General features: G+C 38.7%; 2 protein-coding genes across 3 annotated transcripts in view; both read right to left on the bottom strand.

The window, feature by feature from the left end:
* Positions 1 to 633: 633 nt before the first annotated feature.
* Positions 634 to 7,916, bottom strand: GTF2A2 (general transcription factor IIA subunit 2). Its single transcript, XM_005903847.2, has 4 exons — positions 7,794 to 7,916; positions 7,100 to 7,204; positions 3,353 to 3,479; positions 634 to 934 (listed from the first exon to the last, which is right to left on the bottom strand). Exons 1-4 carry the CDS (start codon positions 7,863 to 7,865, stop codon positions 909 to 911), a joined length of 330 nt encoding a protein of 109 aa, XP_005903909.1. The 5' UTR covers positions 7,866 to 7,916; the 3' UTR covers positions 634 to 908.
* Positions 634 to 16,298, bottom strand: part of BNIP2 (BCL2 interacting protein 2) — a 57,715-nt gene continuing 42,050 nt past the window's right edge. For both annotated transcript variants that reach the window (XM_070377995.1, XM_070377994.1), the window contains 3 exons: positions 7,794 to 7,914; positions 7,100 to 7,204; positions 634 to 934 (listed from right to left, as the gene is read on the bottom strand). The gene's annotated coding sequence lies outside the window, so the exon portion shown is untranslated. The remainder of the gene's footprint in view (positions 935 to 7,099; positions 7,205 to 7,793; positions 7,915 to 16,298) is intronic.

A 16,298-nucleotide genomic window follows, 5' to 3' on the forward strand; every position in this document is an offset into this window, starting at 1 on the left:
GGCAGATGGTTAACAGGACTTTTTACTTAAAGTCTAGTAACTGGTAAGATGTAGAGCACTCTAGAAATGCAACTTGACTGTTATGGCCAATTTAATTACATGTCATGTGAAGACTATTTTATGATGTTGCAAATAGGTTTTTTGGTTCTTTTCTAGCTATGAAAGTCACTCAGTCATGTCCGACTCTTTGCAACCAGGAATTGTCCAGGCCAGAATACTGGAGTGGGTAGCCTTTCCCTTCTCCAGGGGATCTTTCCAACCCAGGGGTCGAATCCAGGTCTCCTGCATTGCAGGTGGATTCTTTACCAGCTGAGCTACAAGGGAAGCCCTTATTTTAGCTATATAAGCTGTCTAAAGATGGTCTAATTTTTTCTTAGTTGAGTTTTTCACACCAATGATTACCCTTGTTTTTGCACTCTGAAAAAGATTTTTATAAGGAAAGTTCCAGTCTGGAATTCTGGTTTTGCCCCTGCTAATGCTTTCATCAGCTGAACTCGCAACTGATAACTAACTTGACTCTGTTGAAATGAACGCATGTTCTAATTTCCTTTGCAAGGAACATGGTACTCTTTCAAAATGCTTATCTAGTATCCACATTTGTGAGCTTAGTGGCTCTAGCAGTTATTACTCACATTGAGTTTTAAAATGAATTTATTAAAGAATGGTCCTAGGAAGGCAACAATGTTTGATTTGTCATTAAAAAAAAAGTTCTGTTTCTTCATGCTGTATAATAAAGAGGGTACAGAGTTATGAGCTTCTTTCTATTGGAATTCTCTGATAGTATAGCACAGAGTAGTCATTTCTGCAATGCTAGAATAAATTAAAAAAAAAAAGTCTCTTCTATGCTTCTCTTCAAAAAGCGATGAACAGTAACAGGATGGCATTAAAAAGCCATTTCTTTTTTCTATTCATTCTGTAGTATTCGAGCCAGTATCTAGGAAACAGAGGAGAGAAAGAGTAAATTCAAGAAGCAACTTAAATATTTCAAGAAAGTCTTTCAAAAGTAAAACAGGAACTAACGGTGGTGAAGAAGCGGAGACAAAAAGCTGACCACAGTAGTATCTTCTGTACTTAAATGTCATTTTACCTTAATGGGAGAGTCAACCTTTAGCCTCCATATTTATGTTAAGAAAAATCAAGCCATACTGCATTTGGTTTATATACTTTTTTTCAGGTCCTCTACTTTCCCCAAATTTAAAACCACAAAGGACAATAATGTATAATCAGAAGAAATTTGTATTTAATTCCTGGTGAGGAAAAAAACCCCCAAATTCTAGTCACTATCACTTTTTCTCTGCTTCTCTATTAGGAACTGAACTGTATTTCAGATAGCTGACCTGTAGAAAAAATGGTTTTATTTCACAGTAGCACTGCATTTATCTGGTTAGGAATGGTACTACTTAATCTCCTACCTCTAACTGCCACAGCCATTTATATTTTAATGACTGTTTTTTTCTGCTGACATAGAGGAACACGAACACAATCTAAACTTTTCTTGAATACTCAACAATTTCTTCTTTGAAGAGCAATCACTTATACTGTGCTGTAAGTGCAGCAGGCTCCTCAGAAGCCACCGAAGGAGGTAAGGCTGCTTTGTACTTTACATCCACTGAAGTTTGAGAAAATAAGATACATCTTTTATTTTTAAGAAGCAAGAGAAATATACTTTAAGGACCATTTATAAGTAAAATACATATGTTTACATGGAGTCTTTGATATTAAGTTTGCTCAGGGGCCTTCATTGACTTTTTGGTTATTAAATACGTTTCAAATAATTGAAACCGACACTCTGCTAGTCTATAACTGTGCTGTCCAATATGGTAGCCACTGGCTAGGCACATGTGCTTCAAGTTAACTAATATATATGAGACCATTAACTATCTCAGCTACCCTAACCCATTCCAAGTGCTTAATATCAGATGTGGCTACAGGAGAGTACAGATAGAAAATTTCCATCAGGATGCTGATCCATATAATTAACTCATTTTGGTAGAGGTCTAGAAATTACACAGGAATGCTAAAATCCTATAGTAAAAGTTTGAAAACTTAAGGGTTATAAGGATGCTATTAGCCTAAATTATAAGAAAGACTTGGGGAAAAAATACATTATCTGACATATAGAGAAATGTTATCACTTGTGATCCAGGAGCTATTTTTAAACAGACTTTTGTTGTTGTTATAACAAGGACCAATGTATATGATAACTATGTAAAGTTATCCTAAAGTTCTTAGAATGATTATTTCTAGTTAACCTTCTGAAACATACAAGCCACTGTAACATTGCTCATTTTAGACTCTGACATCTGGAAAACACAATTTCTTTAAAAAAGGGAGAAAGGTATAATTTCAGGCAGCTATCAAAAATCAGGCTTAAGAGAACAACAGTTAATGAATTGTGTGAAAAACGATGTATTCACAAATGAGTATTACTATAAAGATATATATAAATGAAGGCTAGACGATTATATACTCAAGTGATACGTTATCTCCAGATGATGTTACAAATGATGTCTTTTCTTCTGTGTGGTTTTCTGTCTTTATATCTTTTCAGTGATTAGAGCGTTTCTTTGAAACCCAAATTATAACAATAAAAACCTAACCTATAACCCAAGAAATGTAGGGTTTTGCTGTCCACATTGGTCTTTCTCTTGCTTTTCACAAGTCCCCTTCTTGGAATGTAACAGTCTTTTCTATTGAATTTCAGGAATAATTGCTTTAAATGCAAACTGTTCAGAATACAAAGTAAAAGTAAGTATATTTGAAATACAATTTATATATTTATTTTTGCTAATTGAATTTAATCATGGGACAGAAAGCAGGGACATACAGTTTCTGAAACATTAAAGGCGTGAACAAGTTCCTAGGTCTGCTGTGAAAATATCTGTGAGTAGCAGATGAGAAGACTAGATGTTTACCCTTATGAGTGATGGGGCTCTTATAATTATTTAAAAGATTTTAAATAATCACTTTAAAATGTATAGCTATTCAGTAACACAGAAACCATAGGATAAATTGTTGAAATTAAACACTTAAGGAAAAAGAAAAAGCTTGAGAAATACTTCAAACCTGTAACAGAAATAGGGAAGAAAAGCTTACTAATTTGTTCCCCTTTCCCCCAACACAAATTCAACCTGTGCAAGTAGTCTATGTGTCATATGAAGTGTTTATACCTAAAGTTAGTAAGAGGACTACTTGAGATCTAGAATTTAGAATCTGAGAAAGGAGCCAGGTCTCTAGCTGGGAGTAGATCATTAGCCAACTTTCCCCCTTACTTTCAGATGATTGTCTAAAGACGCATGAAAACAAGATTTCAAGTAGTTTTGCTTTCACAGTAATTAGGGTAGACACTTACTTTTACCATCACAGGCTACAATTTTCACTTTATCCACTTTAATAAGTTCTGTCACCTCTCTGAATTCAACATCATTCAATACAAAAGTCCACACGTTATCGCAGAATCTGTATGTATTTAGAGAGCCCTTTAAAACAAAACATTGAGGCAAACCATGAAGTCATTTTTGCCCCCTCACATTTTTCTCCAGACAACTTATGAAGTCCTAGCTACAAGTACATAATTCTCAAAATAGGATGAAAATTAAGGAACATACAGCAAGCAAGCTAAGTGTTAAAATACCATACTATTACTTAAAAACAATCCTAGAGAAATATGCCAAGGTAAGAGTTTATTTTAGTTAGCAGACTACTTCCAGCACTGGAAGAGCCTGCAAATTACTCACCTGGAATCTGAAGGGGAATGTGAATTTGTATTTCTACTGCCCTCATGTGGTGAAATTATGAAAATGTATTTGAATTTTTATGAAACTATTTTAAGAAAGCAACCTATTTTATTGTGTGTGTTAATTCTCCAAATTTGTACAAATGCATGGAATTCCTAGAAACATTACTATATTAGCCACTAAGATAACATTATTGTCCTGTGCAACTGACATTCTAATTTATTTCTTTTAGGAAAAATATGTGTCTGAACATCAAAAAGGTCTTTTTGAAGAGTGTGATGGTGCAAGGATGAATGCTAGCAGAGTATAATCAAAACCTGAGAGACATACACATGCACATGGATTCACAAAACACTGAAATTTAGTATGTGATAAGACACTTACATGCCTAAAACCTTCAAACCAGAAAAAAAATTCAGCACAAAACTGTTCCCTGCAGCGTTACCTGTAATACCAAAAATGTGAGTTCTCACTAATGTCTTACAAAGTTAGGATGACTAGGGGTAACTATAATGGTTATGACTCAGTTTACTAAATTCATTAAATAATAGGAATAATTACCATCCTAGGTGCTAAGGATACAATGGTAAACAACAGACATATGATCCCTGCCACTCAGGAGGTTTAGCTGAGCAGGGAGGATCGTTAAAACAAGTAAATACGCAGCGTGAAGTGCTATGTAAGCATGAGTTACTTGGAGTATAGCAGAAGACAGGACAGAGGACGCTTGCGTTCCACAGACTAAGGAGTCAAGGAAACAAAGGTGGGACAGCAGCAATGAAGACAAATACCTGGTATGGGATAAGAAGTTCCAGAAACCAGAATATGACAGGAGGTCCTAAGGTAAAAGAGATCATGAACCTTGGGAAAGCTTTCATATCCTGAGGGTATCAGGAGGTCAGTGAAGGATCTCAAGCAGAGGAGTAATGTACTAAAATTGCATTTTTGGTGATGGCATGAAGACCAGACAACAGGGGAGTGTGACTGGAGGAAGGAGCCCCTAAAAAGCTATAGCTGGCTGTGTCAAACAGGTGAGAGAGGCTGGGAAATAGCAGGAGCAAAGGGTCCTGAGAAGTGGAGAGGTTTTAAAAGATGGCTCTGTCAAAACTTGACAACCAACTGGATATGGTTGGATAGTGAAGAGAGAAGTCTCTGTTAGTCCCAAGTTTCTGGCTCCTGTAACAAGCCAGAAAAAGCTGGTTTGAGAGGAAAGTTAAATTTGAGTTTGAGTTACAACTTACTGTATCCAGTGCACAGCTGGACTGTAAAAGCAAGTATGGGAGAATATCAGCTTTAAAGTCAAAGACTGGATGAGATCATGAAAGGAGCATATGTGAAGCCCTAGATAACCCCTTAGGAAAACCAACAATTAAGTGACAGAGACAGTAGGAAAACTACAAAGGAGCCTGAGAGAGGGGTCAGAGAATAGAAGGAAAGCTAGAACAGTATGGTTTCAAGGGAAGTATGAATTTTAAGAGATTAATCAACAGTATTACTGATTGTACACTGGATTTATCAATAAGTAACCTGGCAAGAGAAATTTCAGTAGGAATGAGATTAATGCATTGAAAATCACTCAGAACATACTGTTAAGTAAAAAGACACAAAGTTGTAAGTAAAAAAAATTTTTTTAATTAGATCTGTTCTTTTGACTATAGTTTGAGGCTTTTGGAAGGCTGAAAAACCAAATGCCAACTTCAGTGTTCATTTCTGGCATCCCTGAGTGTGTGTATAATCCACGATCCTATGAATGTGTAGGTTACTGTCATTTCCAGTCGGTGGTAGCTGTGTCAATAATGTGAACTAGGTAGGTCACTGTGATTTACGATTAGCATGTAAACATTCAAATATGCTGAAATTCAATACTTTATATTCAAAATATTCCTTATAGATGATATGTGGTTACACTGTATCTTTACTATACATTTTTCCCACTTTTTGTTTTACATATATCTATAACTGAGTACAGAGAAGACAATGGCACCCCACTCCAGTACTCTTGCCTGGAAAAAATCCCATGGACGGAGGAGCCTGGTAGGCTCCAGTCCATGGGGTTGCTAAGAGTCGGCAACGACTAAGCGACTTCACTTTGACTTTTCACTTTCCTGCACTGGAGAAGGAAATGGCAACCCGCTCCAGTGTTCTTGCCTGGAGAATCCCAGGGACGGTGGAGCCTGATGGGCTGCCGTCTATGGGGTCGCAAAGAGTCAGACACGACTGAAGCGACTTAGCAGCATAACTGAGGAACACTTTTTAAATCCTTTAAACAGATCCAGACTAGAAATCTACAATAACTAGATGATCTCTCAGACCTTGTGAACCCTATGACTCTATAAACAAACAAATTCTCTACATGGGCTAAAGTTTATGTACCATCATGGCTCAATTTAAAGGATCAAGTTTTGAATAACAAACTAGACAGATGTATATATATGACTGTACAAAAAAAAGCTAACTTTGCCAGAATTACTACTGTTCAAGAATCTACTGATAAAATTTTATAAAGACATATTTTACTCTAGATAATTATTAGGCATGTGAAACTGGTGTGACTTGTTTACAAATATAAAATACATGCAGATTTTATCCCTTCATGTAAATAAGTCAAATGTGGCCCTGTTTGTCTTCTTTTGCCTTTTATACCCAATATCCAGAACAATGCCTTGTACTAATGGGCATTGAAATGTTTGCTGAATAAATGGCATTTTGTCTTTTGTGTTTTTCATCACCAGCTAAAACCAAAATCCCCAAACACTGATGTTCTCTTAAATGCAAATTAACATCTATGTTCTTTTTATATGATGATTTTCATATCTTTTAATCCGAATTTACTATCAAATTAAGATTGTTTGGTTTGGTCTTTCTGTTCAAAGTACAAATGATTCCTATGAGACCTAGCTATCAGAAGAGCCCATTATTTGCCAACAGGTCTGCCAGTAAGCCATGCTATCTAAGAGTAGGTGGGACACAACATGAAGTTTCTAGAAATTACATTATACTTCCCTGGCCAGAGTTTAAAAATCATAACTGATCCTTAGAGATTACTCTCCCTTACCTTCAATCCTGAAGATATTGTTTCAGACGTCTGACATCTCAGTAACTCTTCAAGGAAGGTAGCCAAACATATATAGGCTGATTTGTGAAATAATGGAATAAAAATCTAAAAAGTGTGTCTCACATTAAGTGAATGAACTGGTAGATGTATCATTTAAATATAAAACAACAGGATTCAGTTGGTCTAAAACAAGTTTTAAAGTTTCATTAAGTCATGTCTTTTTATGATTAATAACTACAGAGGTATTATAAAAATCACTTTTGTGACAACCATGGTGCAGCCTCTAGATTTCAGAATACATCCTTACCCTGAAGTTGACGCGGTTCCTGACCCTCTGTGCCAGCGCTGCATTTATTGCCTTATCAAACTGAAGTAGAACTTGAAGGGCAAGTTGGGGGGTAATCTGTTGAGACTGAAAAAATAAAGGTCATGAATCCTCTTTGGGAAGAACATTAAAGACAAATAAAAATACATGAGTTATCATCTAAAATTTAACTAAGTTTAATCAGAGCCTCTAAACTCGAATCCCTTGTTCTTTCTTTGCAATGACAGGCAATTAATAAGCAAAACCTGACAGTATTTTCTTATACTATCTTGAAACATAATTTTGAAAAGAAAACATACAGTGATGTTACAACATCAGGACAAAACTTTGTCTGTCATTCCTTCACAGTATCTGGAAAGAAGTTTTCACTGATAAACTGAAGGAATCAAGTCCTGAGAAAAAACTTGGGATCAGTAATATGTTAAAAAAAAAAATCTAATAAAATTCATCAAAGTTCAAGATATATGAAAATACACAATATGTTCTTGGATGAGAAGTTTATGTATAAATGTTAATTTTCCTAAAATTATGAATTCAAAATTCTAATTTACATCTCAAGACTTGCATTAACTTGTCTAAAGTTAAAGCTACACACAATAATGCTATTTTCATAATTATGAGAACAAGAATTACTATACATCCATCTAAATAAAAATGTTGATTTTTAGTCTCTCACCTGTATAAGCTCATCGAGGCTCTCCTGAAGACTGTTTCCCAATGTGGTATTTCTGTACAACTGATATGCCATGGCTTAGGAGGGAGAAATTCCTTTTCTTATTCAGGCTTGCATTGATGTCCTAAAAATTTAATATGAAAGTATTAAAAAAAACATTATAAATCACATATGTAATACAGTCTACTTCATATATTCAAATATACACTATTACTGGGCTTCCCTGATGGCTCAGTGAGTAAAGAATCCACCTGCAATGGAGGAGACACAGGCGACATGGGTCCGATCCCTGGGTCGGGAAGATCCCCTGGAGGAGGAAAATCGCAACCTATTCTAGCATTCTGAAAAATCCCACTGATAAGAGGAACCTGGTGGATTACAGTCCAAAGGATTACAAAGAATTGGAAGTGACTGAGTGACTCAGCTGGAGAAGGCAAGGGCACCCCACTCCAGTACTCTTGCCTGGAAAATCCCATGGACGGAGGAGCCTGGTAGGCTGCAGTCCATGGGGTCGCACAGAGTTGGATACGACTGAAGTGACTTAGCAGCAGCAGCAGAGTGACTCAGCACATACTATATATACTATATATTAGGAATTACAAGGAATGGTTAAAAACGCTTTTTCTATTTTTCTACTATTTCAACATAGGCATTTACACTCCTTTATACAGAGTGTGTGTGTGTATATGTATATATAAATGCACACCTTTATCATTTCTTTCAAACATCTACCTTTTGATCTACTCTGGACTTTACCATGTACCATTTTTTCCCACTTACTGCCAAGGCAGTGATTCCATCTCCAGCTCACATTTGTGTGCCTTCCCCTTCATTTTCCTATTCTCTTAAAATGCAATATTTATCGAGTGCCTACCAAGAAGTTAACACGGTGATAGGTATCGTGGGAGAGGAAGATGAAGATACACTCTGATTTTAAAAAATTTATACTTTTGGGAAGGTAAACATAAAAAAGACATACAAAAGAAATTTAATAGAGATTAAGAACTGTGACAGAGACTATACAGAAGCTGATTGATTGAATGAGTTGGCTCACAAAAACTTCCTGATTCTTCAAGCTAGACTTTAGCCAAGCAAAGGAGGAAAGTCACCTTAGGCTGAAAAAACAGGAGTAAAGCCACGGAAGGATGAAATCATCCAGTCTACAGACAGAACTACAAGTTGATCCATATTAGGGTATAGGTATATGAATAGGAAGTGGAAAGGACACGAGGCTGAACAAGATGACATGGGTGGATTTGTCAGGAAAGGTGCCAGAATTTTACCAGTGAAGGTAAGGGGAGCCCCTGAAGCTTTCTAGGTAGGAAAGGTCAGACAAACGGGCAGCAATGTAAAGGACGTACTTGAATACAAGTTTAGAAAGAGATGAGGGATGAGGAGTACAGATTCAGCAAATACTGAGCTTCTACCATATGTTGCGTCCAAGATCCCTGACCTTGTCACACTTTCAGTTTGGACAGAAGGAGACAGTTGTACACAGAGTAGCCTCAAGTAAAACTTAGCAAAAAATAACAGCTGCCTTCTCATTACATACTTGGTGAGCATCTGATACACCTGATCACTCCTGCCTTCTCCGAGTCTTTTCTCTGGCTTTTGTGACGCCACAGTCAGCCTTCTCCTCCCGCCACAATGGGCACTACAGTTTCTTGTTTCCTTTGGTGGGCTGCTCCTCAGCAACCTGACTTCTAAGCCTTGAGTACCCCGAGGCTTCTTATGTCTTCTCTGTATTTGTTTACTCCCTTAATTACCCTATCTAGGCTACAACTTTAAATACATTGTATTTATCTGCTGATGACAACCAAACTTTTTGCCAGTCCTGACCTTTCATATGTCCATGCTGCCGCACACAAAATGATGTCCTTGACACTGGATGGAAATATCAAATAGTAGATCAAATTAAATTTGTCAAAAACCAAATTCCTTGATATTCTTTCTTCAAAACTCCTCTGCCCCTGGTTTGCCTACCTCAATTAACAGTACATCTAGTCTTCCAGAAAGATGGCTCCAAAACCTTACAGCCAAGTCCTCTCACATCCTGCATGCAAGCTATCAGCAAATCCTTTCAGCTATTCCTTCTGAATATAACTAGAATCGGACAACCGTGACCATCTCCACTGCTAGTACTAGATCACCATCATCTGTCACTAAGATTTACAGTGATAGACAAGTAAGGGGTCATCCTCTTTCTGCCCTTGCCTATCCCACCCCTGCCTGCCCCTTGAGTTGTTACAGTGAACCTTTTAAAACAGAAATAAAATCATATCACTCATCTATCAAAACCTCTCATGGCAGCATCCTATTTCAAAGTAAAAACCAAAGTCCTCCTAATGGTTTTCAAGGCCTGAGTGATCTGGGCCCTCCACTATGTCTCTGGAACTTGACTTCTTCTACCCTCTCTCTCACTGATTGCTTCAGCTGTACCAGTGCTCTGCTTCAACATGGCAAGATGTTCTTGCTTAGGGCCTCGGCGTTGGCTGTTCTTTTTGGTTCAAATGTTCTGCGCAGATACCTGCATGGTTTACTCTCATTTGATTCACATCTCTGCTCAGGTATTACTTCATCAGAAATGACTTTTGTGACCAACCTAGAAAAAAGAACTTCCCCCCTTTCCCTTTGCACTGCTTCATCTTCATTCATACCAGTAGCTGAAGCTGACATAAATATGCTTATCCGGTTTCCATCCCCACTAAAACAGATGTTCCCTAAAGATAGGACTTTCATTCACTTATATATTTATCATCTGGAGCAATGCCTAGTACACAGTATGAATTCTGTTCATACTGTATCTGTTCATGAATAAATAACTTGGTGATATGTCAAAATGCCAATAGCAAATTGTATTGCGATTAGGTGTATTTATAATAGCTTTTCTACTTTACTGAAGGAAGTGAAGCAGTAAGAACTTTAATTCTCAAAACTACATCTAAGCACCTATCAGTATCTGCACACTCTGCTTGTCATTAAGTCAAACTATCAATGTTGTTACCTAGATACAACCTGTGTACCAGGTCCTAACCTCTCTAGGACAGGATATTGTTTCAAGAATTCAATTATTCCTTCTCTATCAAATTCCTGTCTATGGATCTTTCCCAGGAACAAACAGGAGCTATTTCTCTCATCTTAAAAAGTCTCAACTTGCTTTTCCCACCAGCCTCACTTTTTTTCTCTATTCCTCTATGTAGCAAAAATGCCAAATAGTTGTTTGTATTCATGGTCTCTCATTCCTTTTCTCACATTTTCTCTTAAATTTACACCTTAAGGTTTTGCCTCAAGCATTAAATGAAACAGATTGTGAAGGTTATCACTGGCAATGATACAACTAATAATCCTCAACTCTTAGTTCTCATCAGACTTAAGCATTTGGCAAAGATGAATGTTCGCTCCTCTTTGATAAAGGATCTTGTCTTAGCTAGTGGGACAGTACACTTTCAGGGTCGTTCTCTTAAATTTACTGGTCCCTCCTCAATATCGTTTGCTAGTTGATGCTCTTCTCCCCCAACTCATAATTTCACAAGACACAGCCTTGGTTCTCTGACTTTCTGTGTACACTCATTCCTTGCTGCTATCACTCTGTCTCATGGCTTTACACACCATTGCTGATGATCCCCAAATTCGTATACTAGCAAAGACCTTGCCCTGGACTCATTCCTGGATCCAACTGCCTACTCAGCATCTCTATTTGTTGTCTTTCCTGTCTGAGTTGATCAAACTCCATACCTCTATGGGCTTAGGCAAAAACCTGTGAAGATATTCCTGACCACCTTTTCCTACTCTTGGTCTGGCCATCTTACCTCCACATCCAATCTCTAGCATAACCTGGTAACTCTACTTTCAATATGCATTCGGAATCCAGCCGTTTTTCACCATTTGTACTCTCATCACCCTGATGTCTGCCACTGTAACTGTCACGGGATTACTGAAATAGCTTCCTAACTGGTTTCCTGGTTTCCATGCTTGCCTTCTACATTCTAATCCCAATTCAGCGGTCAGGTGCTCTTTTGGAACACAGTATTTCTCTTCTTTGTGCAGAACTCTCATGTAGCGCCACCCAAGTTGGACAGGTGATAGTGGAGAGTTCAAACAAAATGTTATCCACTGGAGGGAATGACAAACCACTCCAATATACTTGCTGTGAGAACCTCACGGACTGTATAAAAAAGCAAAAAGATACGACACGGAAGATGAGCCCCCGAGGTCAGAAGATGTCCAATATACTACTGGGGAAGAGCAGAGGACACCTACTAACAGCTCCAGAGAGAACGACGCGGCTAGGCCCGAGTGGAAATGGCACTCAGTTGTGGATGTGTCTGGTGATGAAAGTACCATCCAATGCTGTAAAGAACAAGTACTGCAGAGGAACCTGGAATGTTAGGTCCACGAATCAAGGTAAACTGGACATGGTCAAGCAGGAGATGGCAAGAGGAAACATCGACATTTTAGGAATCAGTGAACTAAAATGGATGGGAATGTGTGAATTTAATTCAGACAACCATTATATCTACTACTGTGGGCAAGAATCCCATAGAAGAAATGGAGTAGCCCTCATAGTCAACAAAAGAGTCTGAAATGCAGTACTTTCGTGTAACCGTAAAAATGACAGAATCATCTTGGTTTGTTTCAAGCCAAACCATTCAATATCACAGTAATCCAAATCTCTGCCCCAACCACTGATGCTGAAGAAGCTGAAGCTGATTAGTTCTATGAAGACCTCCTAGAATTAACACCAAAAAAAGATGTCCTGTTCATCATAGGGGACTGGAATGCAAAAGTAGGAAGTCAAGAGATACTTGGGAGTAACAGACGAGTTTGGCCTTGAATACAAAATGAAGCAAGACAAAGGATAACCGAATTCAGCCAAGAGAATTCAATTGTCATAGCAAACACCCTCTTTCAGCAACACAAGAGATGACTCTCCACATGGATATCACCAAATGGTCAATACCGAAATCAGACTGATAACATTCCTCATAGCTGAAGATGGAAAAGTTGTATATAGTCAGAAAAAACAAGACTTGGAGCTGACTGTGGATCAGACCATCAGCTAGCTCCTCACAGCAAAATTCAGGCTTAAGCTAAAGAAAGCGGGGAAAACCACTAGTCCAGTAAGGTATGACTTAAATCTCCTATGAATATACAGTGGAGGTAACGAATGGATTCAAGGGATTAGATCTAGTAAACAGAGTGCCTGAAGAACTTTGGACAGAGGTCCGTAACACTCTACAGGATAATAAACCATAATACTGAAGAAAACATAATAAATAGGATAAACCATAATACTGAACATAGCTGTAATACTGATCAAAACCATCCCAAAGAAAAAGAAATGCAAGAAGGCAAAGTGGTTGTCTGAGGAGGCTTTACAAACAGCTGAAGAAAGAAGAGAAGTGAAAATCAAGGGAGAAAGGGAAAGGTACCCCCAACTAAACGCAGAGTTCCAGAGAATAGCATGGAGAGACGACAAGGCCTTCAATGAACTGCGCGTAAAAAACTGTTCATGAAAACTACCTTCATAAAAACAGAAGGTAACAACAGAAAGGGTCAGACGAGATCTCTCCAAGAAAATTGGAAATACTGAAGGCACATTTCATCCAAAGATGGGCACAATAAAGGACAGAAATAGTAAAGCTCTAATAGAAGCAGAAGTAATCAAGGTGAGATGAAAATACACAGAAGAACTGTACAAAAAAGATGTTAATGATCTGGATAACCCTGATGGTGTAGTCTTTCACTCAGAGCCAGACATCCTGGATGTGAAGTCAAGTGGGCCTTAGGAAGCACTGCTGCCAATAAAGCTAGTGGAGCTGATGGAATTGCAGCTGAGCTATTTAAAATCTTAAAAGATGATGCTAGTATAGTGCTGCACTCATTGTGTCAGCAAATTTGGAAAACCCCACAGTGGCCACAGGACTGGAAAAGGTCAATCCTCATCCCATTCCCAAGAAGGGCAGCACTAACGAATGTTCAAACCACCAGGCAATTGCACTCATCTCCCATGCTAGTAAGGTTATGCTCAAAATCCTCCAAGCCAGGGTTCAGCAGTTTGTGAACTGAGAAAGTGCAGATCTTGCAAGCTGGGTTCAGAAAAGGCAGAGGAACCAAAGACCAAATTGCCAACATTTGCTGGATCTTAGAGAAAAGCAAGGGAATTTCAGAAAAATATCTACCTCTGTTTCACTGACTATACTAAAGCCTTTGTGTGGATCATAACAAACTGCAAAATTCTTAAAGAGATGGGAACACCAGACCATTTTACCTATTTCCTGAGAAACCTGTATGTGGGTCAAGAAACAAGTTAGAACCTTGTATGGAACAACGGACTGGTTCAGAATTAAGAAAGGAGTACGACAAGGCTGTTTACTGTCACCCTGTTTATTTAACTTATATGCAAAGCACATCACGCAAAATGCCGGGCTGGATGAGTTACAAGCTGGAATCAAGACAGCCAGGAGAAATATCAACAACTTTAGATATGCAGATGACACCACTCTACACACACGCTTGGCAGAAAGTGAAAAGGAACTTAAGACCCTCTTGATGAGGGTGGAGGAGAGAGAAAATGCTGGCTTAAAACTCAATGTAAAAAAAATTAAGATCATGGAAAAATTAAGATCATAGCATCAGGTCCCATCACTTCATGGCAATTAGAAGGGGAAAAAAAGGTGGAAGCACTGACAGATTTCCTCTTCTTGAGCTCTAAAATCACTGTGGATGGTGACTGCCTCCATGAAATCAGAAGATGACTGCTTCTTGGCAGGAAAGCTATGACAAACCTAGAGAGTGTGTTAAAAAGCGAAGACACTACTTTGCCGACCGAGGTCCGTATTGTCAAGGCTATGCTATGGTCTTTCCGGTAGTCATGTATGGATATGAGAGCTGGACAACAATGAAGGCAGAGTGCTAAAGAATTGATGCTTTTGAGCTGTGGTGCTGGAGAAGACCCCTGAAGGTCCCTTGACTGCAAGGAGATCAAACCAATCAATCCTAAAGGAAATCAACCCTGAATATTTATTGGAAGGATTGATGCTGAAGCTGAAACTCCAATACTTTGTCCACCTGATATGAACAGCTGACTCACTGGAAAAGACTTCGTCACTGGGAAAGACTGAAAATAGAAGAACAGAGTGATAGAAGATGAGATGGCTGGATGGTACCACAGATTCAATGGACATGAACTTGGGCAAACTCCAGGAGATGGTGAGGGACAGGGAAGCCTGGTGTGCTGCGGTCCATGGGGTCACGAAAAAGTGAGACACGACTTGGTGACTGAACACCACCACCTATTATCTCAATGACCTCATCCACCATCTCCCCCTCGTTCTTGCCCTTCTCCAGACACAATGGCTTCCTTATTTTTCTTAGAACATGACATACACGTTCCTGCCTATGTAAGCCTTTGTGACAGCTGTCTTTTCTACCTGGAATTAGCTTCCCCTGGATATCCACTTGGTTTTCTTAATCCCCTTAAGAACTTAATGGGGCCTAAACAGACCACATATTTAAAATCCCACCCCCACTCCACTCTGCAGCTCTCAATGTCCCTCACTCTGCTCTATTTCTTTGATGGCACCATGACCTTCTAAAACATTATACAGTTTTCTTATTTTATGTTTACTTTTCTGCATCCTCCAGCAGAACGTAAAACCTACCAGAGCAAGGGCTTTTATCTGCTTTTGTTTACTGAAGTAAACCAGGCATTGAGAACGAACACTACCTGGCACATGATGGAAGGAAATTAAACATCTGTTCAAAAAATAAATGAAGGCAAAAAACCAGTAAGCATAATGTGTGGGGTAGGTTAGGGGGACAGAGAGGGCAAGGAGTACCACTAGGAAGATATGAACTTGACAAAAGTAGAGTATAGAATCTTGTGTCCTCCCCATTTCCCATTTAAGATAAGTCCAAGAGTTACCTAGAAATGAAGAAAGCTGAGCGCTGAAGAATTGATACTTTTGAACTGTGGTGTTGGAGAAGACTCTTGAGAGTCCCTTGGACTGCAAGGAGATCCAACCAGTCCATTCTAAAGGAAATCAGTCCTGGGTGTTCACTGGAAGGACTGATGCTAAAGCTGAAACTCCAATACTCTGGCCACCTCATGTGTAGAGCTGACTCATTGGAAAAGACTCTGATGCTGGGAGGGACTAGGGGCAGGAGGAGAAGGGAACGACAGAGGATGGGATGGCTGGATGGCATCACTGACTCGATGGATGTGAGTTTGAGTGAACTCCGGGAGTTGGTGATGGACAGGGAGGCCTGGTGTGCTGTGATTCATGGGGTCGCAAAGAGTCGGACATGACTGAGTGAGTGAACTGAACTGAACTAATGAATTATCAGAAGGAGAAATAAACAATCCTGTTTGCAACTGCCTCAAAAAGAACAAACTATATAGAAATAAATTTAGCCAAAGAGGTAAAAGATATGGATACTGAAAACTGCAAGACAATGATGAAAGAAACTGAATATGATACAAATAAACAGAAATTCCATGCATGT

The sequence above is a fragment of the Bos mutus genome, chromosome 10, assembly GCF_027580195.1.
Source record: "Bos mutus isolate GX-2022 chromosome 10, NWIPB_WYAK_1.1, whole genome shotgun sequence".
Taxonomy (NCBI): Eukaryota; Metazoa; Chordata; class Mammalia; order Artiodactyla; family Bovidae; genus Bos; species Bos mutus.

Excerpts from the sequence above, each read along its gene's own strand:
- GTF2A2 (XM_005903847.2), bottom strand. The coding sequence starts at position 7,865 with ATGGCATATCAGTTGTACAGAAATACCACATTGGGAAACAGTCTTCAG. Across the intron at positions 7,205-7,793 it reads GCCTCGATGAGCTTATACAG|TCTCAACAGATTACCCCCCA; the intron begins GTGAGAGACTAA and ends TTATTTTTTCAG. Across the intron at positions 935-3,352 it reads TGTAGCCTGTGATGGTAAAA|ATACTGGCTCGAATACTACA; the intron begins GTAAGTGTCTAC and ends TCTGTTTCCTAG.